The following is a 21,006-nucleotide window of genomic DNA, read 5'->3' on the forward strand; positions in this document are numbered from 1 at the left end:
CTGAGACATCTCGTTCCACAGTTGCTTGAACATTGAAGGACCGGACACACCCCGCTTCCCATCTCAAGGAGATATCAAAGCGTTCCCGAAAGATGGGTGCATCCGGAATTTTATTAAATATGTATATGTATATATATCTATATAAATTTGTATAACAGAATAACAATCCAATTACAGGAGTATAAATCAACGAAATAATTATGATAAATCATGATCTAAGAATCGAAATCTAAATTGATATTATATCGTCCTTGGGGCATGTCCAGACTCGATAATCAAATTCCGTTGGTGGCGGTCCGTCCGCGTTCGTTGGATGTCACTAGTCATGTAGGCCGTACAACGACGAATCGATGTCATGTTTGCGTCACATGTCCTGGTCCAAGTGTCCAAGTCAGCCAATGTTCGGACACCCAGATGTTTTAGCTCATTCTAGGAACACATTCCTGTTCCATAAGCATCCTACGTCTTAATTCTCCTGGGCGATTAGGAGATTTCATCATTCCCGAAGCTACATCGGCTGGCTAGCTGGATTATGGGGTGCATTGATTCACAACGTTAACATGTTAAGTGTTTATAGTTTCTCCAATAAAGTTCACCGTTCAACGACGTATCAGTTTCGTGAATTTCCGGTACCCCTACGTGGCCGCAAGTTGTAGACTCTCCCTGGTATCAGCTTTACTGGTCTGGAGGGCTGAAATTCATCCTGCTTCTTCCGTAGTCCACCCATCTTGTCGTGCAGCAAATAATGTGAAACTGTGTTCCACAGTTGCTGTAAATGCGCCTCTAGTTCGACCAACCTCGTAGGGTGTCCAACTTGCCGTCCTAAAGGATCCCAGATATGCTCGATTGGTGACAAATCTAGGGATAGAGCAGGCCAGGGAAGGGTGGGAATGTGGCGGAGGCAGTCTTGTGACATCCTTGCTGTGTGTGGCCTAGCATTGTCTTGTTGAAAAATGGCTCCTGGGAGCCCTGCCATGAGTGGCAACACATGTGGCTGAAGGATGTTATGGACGTACCGCTGGGCTGTCATTGTGCCATGGATCAATATTAGGGGGGTGACCGTGTATCGTAAGCAATGGCACCCCATACCATGACACCAGCTGTGGGAGCGGTGTGTCGCTGTAAAGCAAAGGCAGGATTGAAGCGTTCACCACGGGGCCTCCACACACGAACAAGATTGTCATCACTGCTCAAGTTGAATCTCGATTCGTCGCTGAAGACGACCTGGTTCCATTCCGTTGCAGTCCAATCCCGTCGTGCTCGACACCACTCCAAACGGAAGCGTTGGTGGGTGGGTGTCATTGGCAGCACACGTAATGGGCGCCGCGATACCAGATGTCCTTCAGCCAGGCGCCTTGCGATGGTTCGGGAAGACACAGGGGCCCGTAGTGAAGCTGCTGCCTGTGTCTGGATAGCGGCCAATGAGGCAGTTGGCTCTACGCGTGCGTTTCGGATGATGTTACGGTCTTCTCGACGACTGGTCTGTCGAGGGCGTCCTGAACCTGGTCGCCGTGTAAATGACGTCTCTTCTGTCCACTGGTCCCAACACCTCCTCACAGTAAAATCAGAACGGCCTAGTTGACGAGCTACTCGCCGAGCTGATCACCCAGCTTCCATCATCCCGATGATTCTTCCCCTCTGACAACTGCTCATATGGTCTAATTCAGCATTTCCTTTGCAAACGATTAAATACACTCTAGCAAGCTCTGCTTACCTGTTTTATACTCCAAGGAGAAGGAAGTTCAACGCCCTCTAGTGGCATTACGCACTGCGCAATCACGCTGCATTTCTAATTATTTGCATATCTGCCCGACATGTACCTTCGGGCCAACTTTCGTTTCGATCCCACAATTATTTCTTGGTGCACAAATTTTTATGGCAATGAGTGTTCATATGCAAATATAAGTTCCAAAAATTTTATGTAGTTTTCAGACTTTAATTTTTAAAAATCCAAACAAAGGCAAATTTTGGCACCAATACCAATTTTTTAGTCGCCATGGCGACCTGGGTTTTGTCAAGTGCTGGGTAGAACATATTCTCATGCCATTTGCTTGACACCACAAATTTCATTCGAACTCCCTTCAGAATGAATCGACTTGTGCTTCTTCAGATGGGAACAGGTTGGAAACCTCAGGCAACAAAAATTGCATTCACGTCACTTCTCTCCCGTGTGTACGCTTTTGTGTCGGTACAAACTGCTACTTTGAGAAAACGTTTTACTACAGATATCACACTCGTAGGGCTTCTCTCTGGTATGGACCCTGCGGTGTGATTTTAAATCACTTACTTGAGAAAATTTTTTACCACAGATTTCACACTCGTGTGGTTTCTCTCCTGTGTGGACCCTTTTGTGTACATTTAAATTGTCTGCTCGAGAAAATGTTTTATTACAGATATCACACTCATACGGCTTCTCTCCAGTATGGGTCATAGTGTGTGATTTTAAATGGTCTAGTTTAGAAAATTTTTTACGACAGATTTTGCACTCATGTGGCTTCTCCAGTGTATGGACTCCTTTGTGTTTGTTTAAAGCATCTACTCGAGAAAATGTTTTACAGCAGATATCACACTCATGTAGCTTCTCTCTAGTATGGACCCCATGGTGTAATTTTAAATTGCTAAGTTGAGAAAATGTTTTACCACAGATTTCACACTCATATGGCTTCTCTCCTGTGTGGAATTTTTTGTGAGTGTTTAAATTGCTACTTTGAGAAAATGTTTTATGACAGATATAACACTCAAATGGCTTTTCCCCAGTATGTATTCTTTTGTGATTGTTGAGACTGCTTCGGTTAGAAAATTTTTTATTGCAGATTTTACACTCGTGTGGCTTCTCTCCCGTATGAACTCTTTTGTGATTGTTTAAAGTGTCTGCTCGAGAAAATGTTTTATTACAGATTTCACACTTGTGTGGCTTCGCTCCCGTGTGGACACTTTTGTGAATGTTTAAACAGCTATCTTGAGAAAATGTTTTACGACAGATATCACACTCATGTGCCTTCTCTTTCGTTAGGACTCTTTTGTGCATATTCAAAATGCTGCAGCTAGATAATGTTATACTACAAATATGATATGTGAATGTTTAAATTATCTACAAGACAATGTGCTTAACCACAATTTTCACACTCACGTGACCTCTCCCCAGTGTGGGCTTTTCCTGTGGTAAAAACTGTAAATGTCAGAAAATTTTTTATCACTGAAATATCACACTTATATGGTTTTCCTCCCCCTATGGATCCTCGTTTTATTTAAATTGCGTACTCGAAAAAATATTTAACACAGAATTCACATTCATGCAGCTTCTCTTGTGTGCTGACTGTTTTGTATTAGTTCAAATCTCTGATTTCAAAAAATGTTTAATCTCAACTGTATGGCTTCCCTCATGTATCAAAAGTTTTGTATAAAGTTATATTTTTGTAAAACAATTCTTTCCACAAAATTCACACTCATGTGGCACCACCTCAGAGTGAATTTTTTTGTGCTCGTTTGAGGTGTTGATCTGATGAAACGTTCTCTTACAGATGTGGCTTATTTTTTGCAGATTTAAAAAATGCTGATTTCTAAAAATGTTTTACCAGAGATATTCCACTGATGTGTGTTTCCTACATTGTAGACATTTCAGTCGAATATTTTTACAGACACTAGTGTAAATCATTCTTCTTCATCAATGTTCTTCTGCAACACTGGGACTTGTGCAAGTGTTCTTCGGTTTGGAATCGATCAAAAGCTATAAATTGTGTCTAAAGCAATATAAAACTGACATTTTTGTCATCCACACAATCTTGATTATGTAATCTCACAGCTAATTTACCCACAATATTAGAGATGTGTTTGAATGGAGAGCAGGCAACCAAATCTGTGCTAGTATCTACGATTCTTCTATAGTCGAACATTTTTCAACAAATTTTCTCTGCATATCCTCTTGTAAAGCTTCTGCTGTTTTATCCTGCAGATTATGATGGGAATCTTTGATTATCTGCAAAAGAAAAAGTATCATCATCACAAAGTCTAAATCTATTACAATCAAGGTTGCCAAGATTTTGGTCAATATGATAAAATCTTTGGTCTTTACCATACAGTCCAAAACACCCACCTCAAAAACCACACATGAGAAATGGAAATCAAAGTAAAGATAATGGGAAATGCATTTAAAAGAATGAAATACTTATACAAGTAATACTCAAAAATAAAAGCAAAACCTTCAATCGAGATCAATAATGATCACCTTTCACTTGCAAATAAATCCTTCTAATCAATGAACGAAAGGTGAGCCAGAGCCATTCATGTCGATATCCGGAAATCGGCAGATTGTGCAGAGTGCATTGGTCAACAAATTTTACCATATTTTAAAATAACACGAGTCAAATAAGTTTAATGGGATTAATTTTGGGGGGGGGGGGTGCTGATTTCAAATATGATTGTAAAAAATTTCTATCACATACAGTTTTTTCCTTATCAATGATTTCATTTTCTTAAATACAAATACACAATGAAAAACTAGCTCATCTCGAAAATGGAGATAAATAACATACATACTAATAAAAATAAATTATAAAACATTTATTACAATAGTTATTTTATTATATTCATGGATCATTATGCATGAAATAGCAATATGTATATGGGTCATTCTTAAAAGAAAAATGCAGGCTACAGTCCCCATTTTTGAAATAAAAATTCAAAGGTAAATTTTCAAAATAAAATTGATCTTAACTTATAGCAGGGCCAAATTTTTGCAGATCCCACAAGTATGAAATTTGATAATTTTATAACTGTGTTCTTTGTTCCCACCTAAAAATACCACCCGTAAATTTTGCCGCCCGGGGAAGTTTGCAACCCCCCACACTAGTTCCAGCCCTGCTTATAGCCAATGACTTTATCTATATACTAGCTATAATACCCGGCGCTGCCCGGGTTTTCCTCAATGAGGCTTTTTGGACCACGTGATACCTCCCTCTTTGTGGGACATGCAAACTTTGTCCACGTTAACAAATCTGGCGACTCCCTGTGCGACTCATGAAATAAACAAATCTAAATTTAAAGAAACATAGAAATGAATAGTCCCCTCCCCCCCTTTTTTTTTGATGGGTGCTAGGTATTTCGATTCCCTCCCCCTGAACTTCAAGTTATCCATCTCTGCCTGTTTTAGCTTCCAAAAATGCTTAATTAAAGCTGTGGAATTTTTTCGATGCACTTTACGGGGCCCATAACTAATTTTAAAAACATCCTAAACTATATGAATTTATGCAAATAAATATCAAAAGACAATACGGAGACATTAATTTTCATGCTTGAGAAGATATAAATAAAAAGTTGAAATCAATGTTATTGCATGGATATCCAACTCAAAAGTGGATCCGGCTAATTACTTCATACTTAATTTTCTGGGCTTCGTATCTCCAAGCGAATTCAATATTTCAAAAATCGAGAATTCAATTTAATTTTTTAAATTATTGATGTGGCAGGAACCCCCCCCCCCCCACTAAATTTCCGTATTTATGCAGTTAAATCGGCAATTTTAATACTGATTTCTATGAGGATCACCCTTTTCCTGACCATCAAAGCGATGATGGTGATGATTATAACCTCTATTCAAAAAGGCTCATTACTGAGAGTATTGAAAATGTGGCAAACCATTATAAAGGCATAAACTATTATGCATAACTGGCAGCATTAAAGAAGTGACAAACCATTGTAAAGACATAAAGACGTCTGAAACTCATCGCTAGGGAACCACGGTAACCAAAGTAAACGTTCGGAAAGTGATTGTTGAGGCCCAAAAACCATTGTTGCCGGACAGTTTTTTGCCCATTTGGGCATTTGCCCTGGTCTGACGAAATTTTAAAGTAGCCTATCGTTCAAGTCGGGTTCCATTTGGTATATATGCAAAATTTGGTGACGATCGATCTAAAATTGTAGATTTGTATAGAGAACACACACACACACAGAAAATCAATTTTATATATATAGATATAAAATTGATTTTTTGTCTGTCTGTGTATATGTTCTCCATACAAATCTACAATTTTAGATCGATCGTCGCCAAATTTCTCATATATACCAAATGGGACCCGACTTGAACGATAGGCTACTTTAAAATTTCGTCAGAGTAGGGCAAACGCCCCAAATGGGTAAAAAACTGTCGGGCAACAATGGTTTTTGGACCTCAACAATCACTTTCCGAACGTTTACTTTGGTTACCGTGGTTCCCTAGCAATGCGTTTCAGATGTGCATATGCCTTTACAATGGTTTGTCACTTCTTCAACACTGCAAGAATATGAATAATAGTTTGTGTCTTTATAATGGTTTGCCACATTTTCAATACTCTCAGTAATGAGGCTTTTTAGGTGATCCTCATAGAAATCAGTGTTAAAATTGCCGATTTTAACGTAGAAATGCGGAAATTTAGTGGGGTTTTCTGTCACATAAATAATTTTAAAAATTGTATTGAATTCCCAATTTTTGAAATATTGAGTTCGCTTAGAGATATACGAAGCCCAAAAAATTAAATATGAAGTAATTAGCCGGACCTACTTTTGAGTTGGGTATTCATACAAAATAACATTGATTTCAACTTTTTATTCACATCTTCTCAAGCTCGAAAATGAAAATGTGTCTGTATTGTCTTTTAATATTAAACTGCATAAATTCATATAGTTTAGGATGTTTTTTAAAATTAATTATGGGCCTGTAAACACACATCGAAGAAATTCCACAGGTTTAATTAAGCATTTTTGGAAGCTGGAATAGGCAGTGATGGATAACCTGAAGTTCGTGGGAGGGAAGGGAATCGAAACACTTAGCGCCCTTAAAAAGGGAGAAAAAATATTCATTTCTACGTTTCTTTAAATCTAAATTTGTTTTTTTCATGAGTCGCACTGGAAGTTGCCATATTGGTTAACTTTGACACGGTTTGCAACGCCGTCAAAGAAAGAGGGAGATATCGCATGATCCAAAAAGCCTCATTGAAGAAAACCCGGTCAACGCCGGGTATTATAGCTAGTATTTTATAAAGTTATTTAAGTTTTATATTTTATAAATATTTTCCCTTTTATTTTCGCAATAATATTTCATTTTTTGGGTTTTATGACCAAAAGTCATGGGTTTTGTCCAATCTGTTATGAAAACAAATATCGCTGTACAAAAAATTATTATTTCTGCTATTTATGTCTCTTAAAATAATGATATGCATAAGAAAATTTTCAATTTTTTTAATTAAAAAAAAGTAAAAGTTGTTGACCATTGTAATCTGCACGATCGGCAGACCTATAGGTATCAACATGAGTGTGGCTCTGATTCACCTTTTACTCATATTAGAAGGATTTACTTGCAAGTAAAAGGTAATCATTATTAATACAGATGGATGGTTTTTGCTTTTATATTTGCTTGTAAGCATTTCGTTCTTTTTATTAATGTGACCCATTATTTCTCTTTACTTTGATTTCCATTTTTCATACATGATTTTTGAAGTAGGTGTTTTGGACGGTATGGCAAATACCATGGATTGACCAAAAACTTGCCAACCTTGATTTTAATAGATTTAGACTTTGTGACTACTTTTCTTTTGCAGATAATCAAACATTCCATCCATCATAATCTGCAAAATAAAACACCAGATGCTTTACAAGAGGATATGCAGAGAAACATCAGACTTCAGGAGAATCATAGAAACTATAACAGATTTTATTTTGCTCTCCTTTCAAACACATCTTTAATAGTATGGGGGTTCAATCATCAGCGAGATAACATAACGATGATGCAGATGAAGGCAATACCAGTTTTATATCGATTTAAACAGAATTTATAGCCTCTGACCAATTTTAAAACTGAAGAAAACTCACATGAGTGTCAGTGCTGCAGAAGAACATTGACGAAAGGCAATGTTTTAGACTAGTGCCCATAAAGAGATGAAACTGATATGTCCACATAGTACAATACACACACATCAGAGTCGTTTTTTTTTTTTTTTGCAGATAATTATACATTCCCATCATAATGTACAGGCTAAAACTGCTGAATCTTTACAAGATGAAGAGAATTTTTCAAAAAAACATTGAACTTCACAAGAATCATAGAAACTATATTTTGATTTTTTTCTCTTGGTCATTTTCATGGATTTTTTTTTTTTTTTTTTTGGAATGGCACACAGAAAAGTTTATTTTTTACATATACACTCATAGGGGTCTGTCCAGACATTTTTTGTAGGGTCCTGCTTTTGTGAGAAGTGAAATAATCTAGTTAATCTGTACCAAACGAAATGAAATGCCAAATTTATAGTTTTATTAATTTTTATTTTGTGCAGGGTCCATTTTTCAGATCAGGAATTTTGTGAAGGCAAAACGGACCAAAATTTTAGATTCTGATTCAACTACTAGGGCTGGGTTTTTGACATGACAAGCATCAAAAACAGATTTAAACTGTCTAAAACTGGTTTAAACTGTCAAAAACATAAATGAATGCTTTTTGATAATGTTTTAAACACAATAGGTGAGAAACTTGATGAGAAACTTACTTTTTTTGTACATTACATTTTGTTTTTAAACATTAATTTTTTAAAATAATTGAAACAAAATATTAATTATGATTTGCAATTTCAAATTTCTCAACATAAGAGTCTAAAACATATAAAATATAATTTTGTGGTTCATTTTTATCTAAGCTACTGATTACCTGTGTTCACTTTGCTAAGTGGAATAGAGCTGCTTATTCAAAATATGTATGATAGAGGCATCACAGAGTTAGGTTTTAAACTTCAGAAACTAAAAATCAGTATTAAAATCGAAATAACTTAAAACAGTAAAAAACGTATTGTCAATATTGTAAATAGTTTTTTAACCTGATAGATATGTTAAATAAAAACACACTTTTATGTAGATTAAAGGGTTTTATATTCGGAATTATTACTAGGAAAAAATCTACTTCAATATTTTAAATTTTCTAATCTGCACAAAATTTTATTTCATGTAAAAATTCTCACACAGAATCTGTTAATACACTAATTAAACTCATTTATTTTCATCTAAATATTTCTTACAGCTCAGGATGTATAAATTCACAGAGTTTTAAAGAGTATTTTCAACCAAAACCGAGAGCTCACAGGGCTTGATACCCGCATTTGTTTTGCACATTGAAAATTAAATACAGCTTCAATTGGAAAACCATTGCATTATAAATGCTAGTAAATATACCATATCATAATGCAAAAGTAATAATAACTAAGTTTGACTAAGGATAAGTTACAGGAGTTTCTTAAGCTTCATGTACAAGCTAGCATTGCCAAATTAAATGACATTTTAGTTCTATAATTTAGTATTTTGATCGCTAGATATATTTCAATGCAGCAATATGCATAATAAGAGTATCTCAGTGATTATCTAGATAATTTAATAACAATAGAAATTAACATTACATATATGATGTAATGAACTTTTTTAAACACTTATCTGTTGTAAAAAGAGTACAGAAGATGGTTCATATCAAAGCACATGTATAAGCAGTTGGAGAAAATTTGGAAGGTCAAGAATCATCTTGAATCAGAGAATGTCAAATCATTCCATAGTTTTTCCTTCAGTGTTTATGCTAGGCTTTATTCAAATTGTATCTTTTTATAAGGGGAAAAAAAAAAATTTGTCCAAAATAATTCTGTAAAATTATTTTAGAATCATATTAAATATTTATTCCTTGCATAACATAGTGACTTTAAACATTACAAGCAATTTATGTGTGCATTTCCAATGGGAATTTTTATATTGCAAAGCAATATTTGAGATTTTTGATAAAGGTTTTTGACGTGACGGTTTAAACCGTCAAAAACTGCCATGTATCAAAAACCTGCCAACCCTGCTTAAAATCAAAACATTCTATTTCTGACAGACAAAGGATTGCTAATTTATAATTTAATATCTTAGTTTGGATGTTGTTTAATTTTTTTTTGCCTCTTGAACTGCAAAAATGCTTCCTGTAACAGAGTTGACAGGTTTGTTTAACAGAGAAAAAGCTATCTGAAATATTTCAAATAGGCTATGCAAATGCACTTTTATTAATGACTACTGACTGTACTTGTTGAATCCTAAAACCAAGCAAATGAAAAATTAAAACTAAATCGTCCACATAAACCTCCCCCCCCCCCCACCCTGTGAATAACCTTGAAAACAATACAATTTCTGCTTTGGCAGAGTTATTAATTGCAATCCACAACATTTGTAACATTTGGCAATATATTGATGATTCCCTGCTTAATTAAAACCAATTACGTGAATTTTGTTTATAGGATTTAATAAAAAAATAGGAAAATTAGGACAAGTGGGAGCCTTGCATTCCTCTTAAAGATCGAGGTGCATAACATCACTTCAAGCCTCCTGCCATATACCAAATATATATATACAGGGTGATTATAAAAAAACTATCCCGACATATGGGCCCCTAACTATCATACCATTCACAGAAACTGAATGAAATTTTGGCATAAGGTATTTTGATGTATGCGCTCAAGAATGATATGGAAAACAACAGTGTCACTCTAACAGTTACGGTTACAGTGAGAAAATTTCGAAAATATCAAATGGCAACACCAAGTTTTTTGTATTGGAATGTGATCTCCATTGTGAAAAACCCTAAATAGCGTTCGAACGGCAACTGTAGCATGAAAATCACCGGCGGTAGATAGGCTAAAAGTGAGGACAACCAATAAGGACAGAGAAGCAGCATAAAATAAAGCATTTTATTGTGTTTTCCACATGACCTTGTGGAGGACTGGGTCAGGCTGGGATCTCAGCCGAAGAAACGGTGTGACGAATGAAATGAACATTAATGCTCTGGTGCACGGCAAAGTCCTTTTTACTTTTTCCTCGCCTAGCTCCAGGGATTTCCGTGCTACAGGTGCCATTCCAACGCTATTTAGTGTTTTTCAGTATGGAGATCGCATTCCAATACAAAAAACTTGGTGCTGCCATTTGATATTTTCTCACTGTAACCGTAACTGTTAGAGCGACACTGTTGTTTTCCATTCTTGAGCGCATACCTCAAAATACCTTATGCCAAAATTTCATTCAGTTTCTGTGAATGGTATGACAGTTAGGGGCCCATATGTCGGGATAGTTTTTTTATAATCCCCCCCCCCCCCCGTGTATATATATATATATATATATAAACATCCAATTCCGTATATACATCCTCACCCTTTTCATTATTTAAAAGAGAATCCGGGTTTCTATAACTGGATGGCATGGACTTTAGATACCCTTCAGAAAGTCACCAAATGTGGCACCTTGGAAAAGTTTATTTTCTCTGTGCTTGCCTGCTCCAACTGGATTATACTGCTTTCTTTGTCTGCCAGGGCTTCAAACCTACTTAGTGAAATCATATTGATACCAGGAAATAGACATAGTAGCCAAAAGCCCTGTATAATTAATATTGTATTACAATACTAATAAGGGGACATTTAAAAAAATTAAATTTTTTTTCTGATTTAATCAAATGCGGTTCAGGTGTGAAAAGTTGTCAATAATAATGACTCGCGAAGCTGGGCCCTGCTATCATTTGTTGATTCATAACTATTGCAATATATTTGCATTGCAGCAAGCCACAGCATTTCTTTTTTAATTCATTTTTTATTATTTATAACAAGGCGTCACGACTAAGTAAAATCAAAATCGCATCTATGGTTATAGCGGTAGCAATTTTAATTTTGCATTTCTGCATGATTTTTTTTTTAAATTTTACCAGTACCAGTGTACCAGGTACTACAAAGTAGTACCAGTGTGCTGTCCATTAGAATCCATAGATGCATGTTATTAAGTGGATTATTACACGTGTGTATGCCGCAAGGATTATTCCGATGTCTAACGTGGATTGTTACATTGAAGGAAGGAAGAATAAAAAAGAAAAACAGGTGAGATATAAAGAAATGCTTTTTTATTTCCTTACACTATACCTCAGAATGCTCTATGGTTGCAACCCGAGGTCTTGGTGCCAACTTGGCACCCATAAGGGCAATTGACAAAAAACTCCATTTTCACCTGAATCAAGTCTAGGTTATATATAACTCATGGTTCAACATAATCCCTGGCTGTAAGACGATTTGTGCAGAAGCCCCTGCAAATAAAATGGGGGTCGTGACAGATAGCTCAAGAATCACTGGCTGTAAATGTAGTTGTGATCAAGATTGAATCGAAACCTATAGCTCAAGAGTTCCTGGTTGTAAGTGGATTTGTATCAGGGTTTCCCCTGACTTTTTATCAATTGTAGCAATTTGGCTAATCAGATGTAAAAAGTTGTAGCCAAATGAGAGAGAAGCTTAGCCAAACTAACGCGTCACAAAATGCGGATTCCAAACCAACTTATATCAAGTTGAAGATGGAAAAAATAAACAAAATGCAAATCTTGGACAGTTAAAAAATTTTAATATAAAATGTAAATTCTAGTAAAAAAATATTTTAATTCTCAAAAATTCACCAACACTTTTTTTGCTGCCCAAAATTCAAAAGCATTTTCTCGAAATTGAATTGTTACTTGCTGGGTCCATTAACAGAAATATACTGCTATTTGAATTTTATACATCCTGCGATGGTGTCTTAATGAGGTTCGTGATACCGAAGCAGAGATGCTGCTTTACTTTGATTTACCTGGGTCCTTTGAGAGTGAAAGTGGGCCCCTCTCGAAAAAATTTAAGTATGGTCTCTTCCCCCCCTTATCATTCATTGCTATCCCTGTGAATGAAATAATTAGTTTCCAAAAAGATGTTCAATCCAAAGGTTCATTGAAAAAAAAAAGTTAATTTACCAGCGTATAATTAGATTCTTTCATATAAAATATATCAGGTGGGACTCCCGGTATATAGAGGCACAGATGAGTTTTTTCCTTCTTTAAAAAAATCAACATCTCAAAAAATAAATATCTTCATAACATCAAGTTTTCTGTACATCTTGCATCGGTTCTTTTACTTTCATTGACTAGTCAGGGGCGGCTCATGAAGGAGGCGAGATGGTGCATGCCCCCTTGAAAATTTCAAGTCATTAATTTAATAATTCAAATCGATTTCGTACCAACTAAATACCATCGAATTTCTTTGCTTTGAAATGAATTAGTTGAATTAGAAAAGCAATATTTTTGGAAAGCACTGATAAAAAAAAAGTGTCCTGTAAAGTACAGGTCAAAGTTTGACGGAGAGATACATGTTCTTCTTTCCTCTTTAGGCGCTTTCCGTCTTCCGGCCAAACGAGATACTTTCTTACTGAGAAACACGAAAAGGAAGAAATATGGAATAGTTAACATAAGTTATCACGCTCGTTTTGGTCGGGCAAAAAACTCGCTGTGGATGGTGATGCTGCCATCTGTCAGCTATCTTTTAAATCTGTTGTATTTTTTGTACTTTTTAAATTAGAATACAAGAAAATAATATATTTGAATATAAAAAATAATTTTTATATACTTAGAACTTTATCATTAAAATATAAATCTTTTCAAATTAAGAATAAGAAGAGTATGAATTTTCGCAATTTGCAAGAAACCATTGTGGCGATGTTAACTGTTGAACCTAAATGATGATTTTCAACATTGTTAAAATATCAATTGAGCTCACTACGCAAATTATTTATGCTAATATTGTTATAATGTTAACATATTGATAGAGCATTATTATTTTTGTACTGCAAAGATATTTAGATAATGTGAAAAATAATTTGATAAACAAAAATTATCGAATGTAGCGCAGTACTTTACTAACTGTAAATAGTAAATATGTACTCAATGCCAGAACTAGAGGGGCGGGAGCAGAGAAGGTTATTGCCCCGGACTGAAAAATTTAGGGGAAGAAACACAGAACACACCATTGTATAAAATTATAGAGTTTTAAATTGGTGGGGACAGCAAAAATCTTAGTTACAGCCCCCTGCATGTACTTGAGTACATATTATTGGGGAAGTTGACAGCGGCGATTAACCTTGTCTGGAACCGTGACTAGTTGACCACACCCTCAAGAGCCTACATGCATAAAACAACTTATTTCCCCTTTACTCAAGGATAGTCCTTCCTTTAGCAGAGATGCCAACATGCATCAAATACCCAGAATTTCGGAGGGGGGGGGGGGGGTGCATATAAAATTGTTTTCACACGTCCTATGGGATGCATTCTTTCCTAGTTCCAAGAAAGAAGAAACTCCCCCCCCCTCTTTCTACCGTTTTCATGATCGTGCAACCTTGAAAACCAGTCTTACTACTTTGAAGTATAGATGAACCATTTCACTGTATTGTATTCACATAATCTACCGGTTATTGAAGAATAAGGTGACGAGGGATCCAGTTGCATCCCTGAATCCGGCGCTGTATAACAAATTTTCCAATTTCAGATATCTTATCAATAGATGGCAGTATATTTTTGGAAATCCGCATGCCCCCCCCCCCAAAAAATATACAACCATGAGCCGCCACTGCTACTAGTAGAGAAAGCTTGCGCTCTACGGAAAAACTCTCTCAATAATATAATCTGATTGAATTTAGCGCAAATGAGGTTCTGAAGTTTATCTTGTGTGATTCCCTAATCATATTAATTTTTGCAAAGCGATTTCCTGGTGGAATGATTTTCTTTTCCTTCCCTGATGGTCTACACAATTCTGATCTACTCACTGCCGCAATATTTTCAGACCTGAATATGGGGAGCTATGTCCAATTTCTGTAGGTGAAACATAATTGTGTGTGTCCAGTGTTTGGCATGTTTTGTACTCAGTAGGGTGTCATCTATACTCCAAATTGCAAATGTATGGATTTGAAATGTATTGCATACATATCTGTGCAAAATCCGAGGCGGGCATGAGGACCCACCCCCTAAGATCAAAAATTAAAAAAATTTTAAATATTTTTTCAGAAAATTAAAATATCTAAAACATAAATGCATTCTTACACAATCTGTTGATTTGAAATTCTTTTTGAGAGTCAGCGACCCAAAATTTCTGTGGATGAAATCCTTGCGCCCCTCAAGAATCATTCTGCATACACAATTTGATTTTCGCGATGTGAAGTGGTAATGACAGCATAGCGGCTAGATAGCAAAACTGTGGATATTTAATGTAGAGTTTTACAGATTCGGTCCCCCTCAACAACGATCTCAGAAATGTTTTTACAATTTGAATGGGTGGTTCAAACATTTACGATTTTCTAAAAAACAAGCATTCCCAATCTTGTAGGAACAAAGCAATTTCTGTCTTTGAATGCAAGTAGATAACCGTGAAAGCACAATTTTATATGTAACCTGCAGGGGGAAAAAATATCTGAAATTGGAAAATTTGTTATACAGCCCCTGATTCAGGGACACAACTGGATACCTAGTCATCTTATTCTTCAATGACCGATAGATTATGTGAATACAATACAGTGAAATGGTTCATCTGTACTTCAAAATAGTAAGACTGGTTTTCAAGGTCGCATGATCATGAAAACGGTAGAAATAGGGGGGGGGGGAGTTTCTTCTTTCTATAGTTTTTCTTTCTTGGAACAAGGAAAGAATGCATCCCATAGGACGTGTGAAAACAATTTTATGCATCCCCTTCAGAAATTCCGGGTATTTGACACATGTTGGCATCTCTGCTAAAGGAAGGACTATCCTCGAGAGTAAAGGGGAAATAAGTTGTTTTATGCATGTAGGCTCTTGAGGGTGCAGTCAACTAGTCACAGTTCCAGACGAGGTTAATCGCCGCTGTCAACTTCCCCAACCCTCCTATTAAACCGTCCCAAAAAGAGCTGAATATTGTTCAGGATTGGCCAACAAAAATTTCACTTCCATATTTTTAAACAAGCATCAAATGGCCAATTTGACCATCAAGAAGCCCAATGGACACTCATGATTTTGCAAATTCGATCTTTTATTTATTCGCCAAATGAAATATCACGATTTGGCACAATGGCGATCGCGAACCTTGATCTGGACTCATAACTCAAGAGTACCTGGCTGTTAATTGATATAAACGACCCATCTTGGAAACCCCGGTGACCCATAGGTCAAGAATTCCTGGACTATACTACAGCTGTTCCCATTATTTATTTAGAAATCAGAATTTTGCTAATAACAACAACAATCAACATGGTATCAGGAAAAGGACAGTGATATCAGATTCAGCTATACAGTAACATACATTAAAAGTGCTAAATTTTCAATAGGTAAGAGGAAAATGCATTTGTAACGTAACACTTGTGTTGAAAGATTTAGAAAGAGCATGATGTGCAAATGCAACTGTAGTCTTAATATGTTCCGCGCCGGCCACACTCAAATGTGCATTAAAACATGATAAAATTTACGAAGATTTGTGTCATGTAGTAAAAATGAACCTCTCGTCATTTTGATCAGTAGCAATTCTTCTAGTGTCCAGGGCCCAGGCCCTGAGGTTGAAGGCAAATAAACATTATTAAATAATTTTGATTGAATAATAATTTTTTTTTCATTAACAACTTATGTAAACAAACAAATTTCCACAAAATAGGCCCTACTATACATAACATGTATAGTATGGCCTATTCCACTGTTTTCCAGGATTGAGCTGGAGGATGAGGTCAAATTACTATACATGTACTGACCTGCAATTGAATACGAATGAGTCCGTCCGAGAAATTGGTGAATTGCACGCAAGATGAAACCCTAATCACATCCCTTGATGACTATTCAAGATCGACGAGAGCACGATCTCTTCTCTTCCTTCTTTTTTGGGTTGCATGTCAACACGAAGGATGAATATTGACGACTGTGACTGCATTTGTTCCCAATATTAGGAAAGAATGGAAGTTTGTAGTGGTTGTTATTTTATAAAATTTTTCTTAATTGTGACGTCATTGTAGAGTGACCATATTTCCTCGAGAGAAATACGGGAAATTGGGATTCCAAATACGGGACATCGCCAATTATCGCCAAAAATGACGCCAAAAAAATGCGCAAATCACGCGTGCAAAGTTGCCAAATATTGTTGAAATTACGGAAAAATCATAATGGCGGGAAATGAAGCATTACTGCAAATTGCAGTGGATTAAAATGAATTCCACGAAAAACAACACGTTCTCCAAGACAAATGTGGGGATTAATATTCTCATTTATAGTTGTAATCATCACAATATAATTTATGAGTTGAAAAATAATTTCAATCTTTGACTTCAATAAAGAATAAAAATACAAGTAGACTTCGTGCAAAATACGGGAAAAACCGGGACACTTTTGCCAAAAAGTCGGAACGGTCAAAAATACAGCAAATACTGGGACTGTCCCGGGAAATACGGGACGTATGGTCACCCTACGTCATTGTCTTTTTTTTTGCCGATCGATCCCATCACTTTGGTGACCATAACTACTCTATTTTTACACGATTTTATTCTTCGCAAAAATGTCCCGTTTTTTCAACAAAGTTGACTGACAAAAATTAAAATTTTTGTTCGCTATTGAAATCAAGGATTGAAATCATTTTTCAGCTCAAACTGGTGAAAAAACGGAATTTAGTTGCCTTTATTGGGCGCCAAGACATAAAGCCTAGATATCTAAGACGTTGTCCTCGGTTGCAACCCGATGCATAACGTAGAGAAATAAAGTTTTTCTTTACGGATCACCTGTTCCTCCATCTTCTTCTCTACAGTGGCATACTAATAATCTACGTTATATTTCGCAATAATAAGTAGGGCATCCAGAAGTGCTACATTACCACTAATGAGGCTTTTTCAGGGCTGAATTAACCATTAAGCAAAATACACACGTGCTTAGGGCATCAAGACAAAAGAGGCACCACAAAAAGTTATCGAATTGTATTTTTTTGTTTAAAGTAAGAAGTTTTTCCCAGCATCAACCATTCAAGGGCGGAGATACGGGGGGGGGGGGCATTGCCGCCGCCGGCCCCCCTCCCCAGCGTCAAAGGTGAAGTTGGCTGATCTAATGTATATATGCATATCATGGCCCACATCCTGTAGCCGGGCCCCTAGGCTGGGATCTTTTGCGGGCCCTTTCTGTAGTTAATTTATATCGTGAAAAAGTAAAAAAAATGATAACCGTCCCGGGCCCCAAGGCTAGAGCCCTGTCAGCCCCCCACTATGTGGGGGCCATGATGCATATATGAATTGACATCATCGTGCCCCCCCCCCAGGCTTCCAAGTCTATCTCCGCCTATGCAACCATTCAGTAGAAAATCCTCATAAGATCATATTGGAAATTAAAGTATCTTGGAATTACTCTTTGACACAAGATGAGAGGCATATGATATGGCCGCGGCAACAATATTGAAATCTCAAATCCAGAGAAACTAATATTCCAAACAAGAGTTCACGTTAAAGTAGTTTTTGAAAGATGTCGCAAAAAATTCCTCAATCAAAGTAAGCCCAGAGTATTTTTACCAACAACATAGACTGCTGAGGCTTACGCAGGTAAGAGTCTAGGAAGACCGTACTCCCCAAAAGATGATTGAAAAATTTGAAATATTTTTGTAAAAAAATTAAAATATCGAAAGAAAATACCTTTGTGTGTGTATGTTATTAAATAAATTTGTTTATTTGAAGGTTAATTACTCAAAATTCCTCTGGAAAGATTCTTTTGTCATCCTTCGAAATCACAATCCTGGGAGGCAAATTGACATCCCCCCCCCCCCCCCAGCTAAAAAATACCTACCTTTCAATTTGCAACTTATTTTTAAAAATTGTACCCAGATCTAATTGTCATTAGTATCTAATGTCTCTGCACCTAAGGCCTCGAGGCGTGCCCGGTTGATTAAGAAGGCACCGAGTTAGCCAAGTTTTAACAGAGTAGGGACGAACTTATATAGAATGTTCAGATCTTTATGGATAATAAGATTGACTGTAGTTTGATCCACCGCAGAAGCAAAAGAAAGAAAAACGCTACCAGATCTAGATTGCAAACGAACTCGACAATGTATCAGAAAAAAAGGTAACCAACGATGGTGATTGACCAAAAATGAGGTATCTGTAGATAATATTGTAGCTATGTGAGTTCAGTGGTTCCTGCTGAAGCCGGCCCAGGAAATTCTATAAAGCAGTCAATGGGAAAAAATATTTTGGAATGCTTTTAAAAGACTAGAACGTAGTTTCCAAACTTTTCCTTACACATCGCCCGTTCTTCAGAATTTTTTTTATCGCATCGCGCCCTAAATCAAGTGAACCCTTAGGATCCTATGTTAAATCCGTAGCTTCTATCGCCCCCCTCCCCGGACCATTCCATCACCCACTTTGGGTAACACTGAACTAGAAAAAAGGTAAAAATCTGGTCTTTTTCAAAAACGAAAAATTTGGACCTTTCAGATAAATGGTGCCTAGAAAAATATTCACATTATATATTCTACCTTAGATATTGTTTACTTTTAATACAAAATTTCACCCAACGTGTTTTTTAGGTGCATACGTCTTTTAAATTATTTGACAATACTGGGTGCATTCGCAAAAAGTTGCGAAACTTTTCGAAAACGAAATAATTTAAACGCTCAAGAAGTATTCAGTATATCAGTGAGTTTTATGTCTGCGGGTAGATCTCGTTAAAGCAAATTCATACCTTCCCCCCCCCCCCCGGTTTTAATATCTCTTCTCTGGTCTGGGCACAAGGCTCGCGGTCCGCTTTCGTAACAAATTTGTTTTTATCTCAGAAGGTACGGAATGCATGTACAGGGTGATTCGAAAAAGATAGGAAAAACTTTTAGGTGATAGTACACACCAATACAAACAATTGTCATCAAAGCATGCATGGTCTAACATGAAAAGCAAACGCGCTAGCGCGTTCGGGGCCGTTCAAGTATTACGTCATCATCGATGGGGGGGGGGCGGGTTTCCGATTTGCTGACTTTTGATGACAAGGGGTGGGGGGTTTGGATAATGCTTACGTCATCAACCACCTGAAAATATGAAATATTTTCAATGGCATCTTACTCGGTGCGCCAAAAACGAGAAAAACCTTTCGATAGTTTGTGGGCAATTGAAGTAACATCCTTCTTATTGACAAGTGCCCTACAGAGCCACTTTAGTGATCTCTAAAATTTTCGCGAATCCAAGTGATCTGGAACTGTGCCATGCATCACTCAAGTGATCCATAATTATATGCCGCAGATCATTTAAATAATCTGAGAATGTGCCGCTGGTAACATGAGTGATGTAGAACCGCACTGGGGACCACTCAAATGCTGTATCTAAAACTACGTCACATGTCACTCAAGGGATCTCTAAATGTGTCCCGGGTCATTTAAGTGACCTGAAAATATGCCACGGGCCGCTTAAATGTTCCGGAATTGTACCACGGGACACATAAGCGATCTGTAAATGTGCCGTTTAGTTCATTTTTATAAAATTAGGTTTGGAGAGGGCAGGCCGCATTAAGTAACCCCAGGGGCATATTTGGTCCACGGGCCTTTATGCGATTTATCATTATATGGCTTAGAGGGTGGGTCGCAATGAATTTGTTAAAGATAAATTTTTTGGAGTTTATAGCCTTCAAATAACATTGAAATTAACAGAAATTGATTATAATAACATATAAAGTTATTTTCTTCCAAAATTTCAATTAAAAAAAATTTTTTTTTTTTGCATTAAAAAAATAAATTTTTGATCGTGGAGAGAACCCCCCCCCCCCCCCGTGTACAATATGCGTTAGGTTTCAGAGGGGCAGAGCTGATGACGAAATTTTGCTGACAAGGGGGAGGGGGTCAAAAATGACTAAAAATTTGCTTACGTAATACTTGAACGGCCACTCCGCAAACGTTAAAATGGCATTCCTGTTGAAATTTATCGGGAGAAAAAGAACACCACTCATGCATGCAAATATAACCTGGGGAAGAAAAAAAACCATATGAAAATCTGCGTCACAGTGAATAAAAGGCACGGACACCAGCCCTGTGAAATTATTCCAGCGTACAACCTTTCTAACAGTTGTAACGTACGGGATAATGGCGCACTTTAGTAATACTGAAAAAGCAGACATACGTTTACGGAGCTTTAAACGGAAGTACCACAGTAAGCCTCTCCTCTTCCCCCCCAAGCAGTTGCCCAATCCGA

The 21,006-nt window shown here is 36.8% G+C and overlaps 1 protein-coding gene across 2 annotated transcripts in view; it reads right to left on the reverse strand.

Annotated features, from left to right (window-relative positions):
- Positions 1 to 16,719, reverse strand: part of LOC149068460 (uncharacterized) — a 28,976-nt gene extending 12,257 nt beyond the window's left edge. Inside the window, exons 1-2 of one of the 2 annotated variants that reach the window (XM_089251959.1) lie at positions 16,564 to 16,713; positions 560 to 3,976 (exon numbers count right to left, since the gene is read on the reverse strand). In XM_089251959.1, coding sequence (XP_089108085.1) covers positions 2,156 to 3,028 — 873 coding nt within the window. In that variant the 5' untranslated portion in view covers positions 3,029 to 3,976; positions 16,564 to 16,713 and the 3' untranslated portion in view covers positions 560 to 2,155. Of the gene's footprint in view, positions 1 to 559; positions 3,977 to 16,563 lie in introns of those variants that run through there. The other variant, XR_016195249.1, reaches the window with a different exon arrangement.
- Positions 16,720 to 21,006: the final 4,287 nt, after the last annotated feature.

The sequence above is a fragment of the Pholcus phalangioides genome, unplaced genomic scaffold (genome assembly GCF_987345545.1).
Source record: "Pholcus phalangioides strain wild (caught in Gottingen) unplaced genomic scaffold, Ppha-v1.0 ptg000027l_1, whole genome shotgun sequence".
Taxonomy (NCBI): Eukaryota; Metazoa; Arthropoda; class Arachnida; order Araneae; family Pholcidae; genus Pholcus; species Pholcus phalangioides.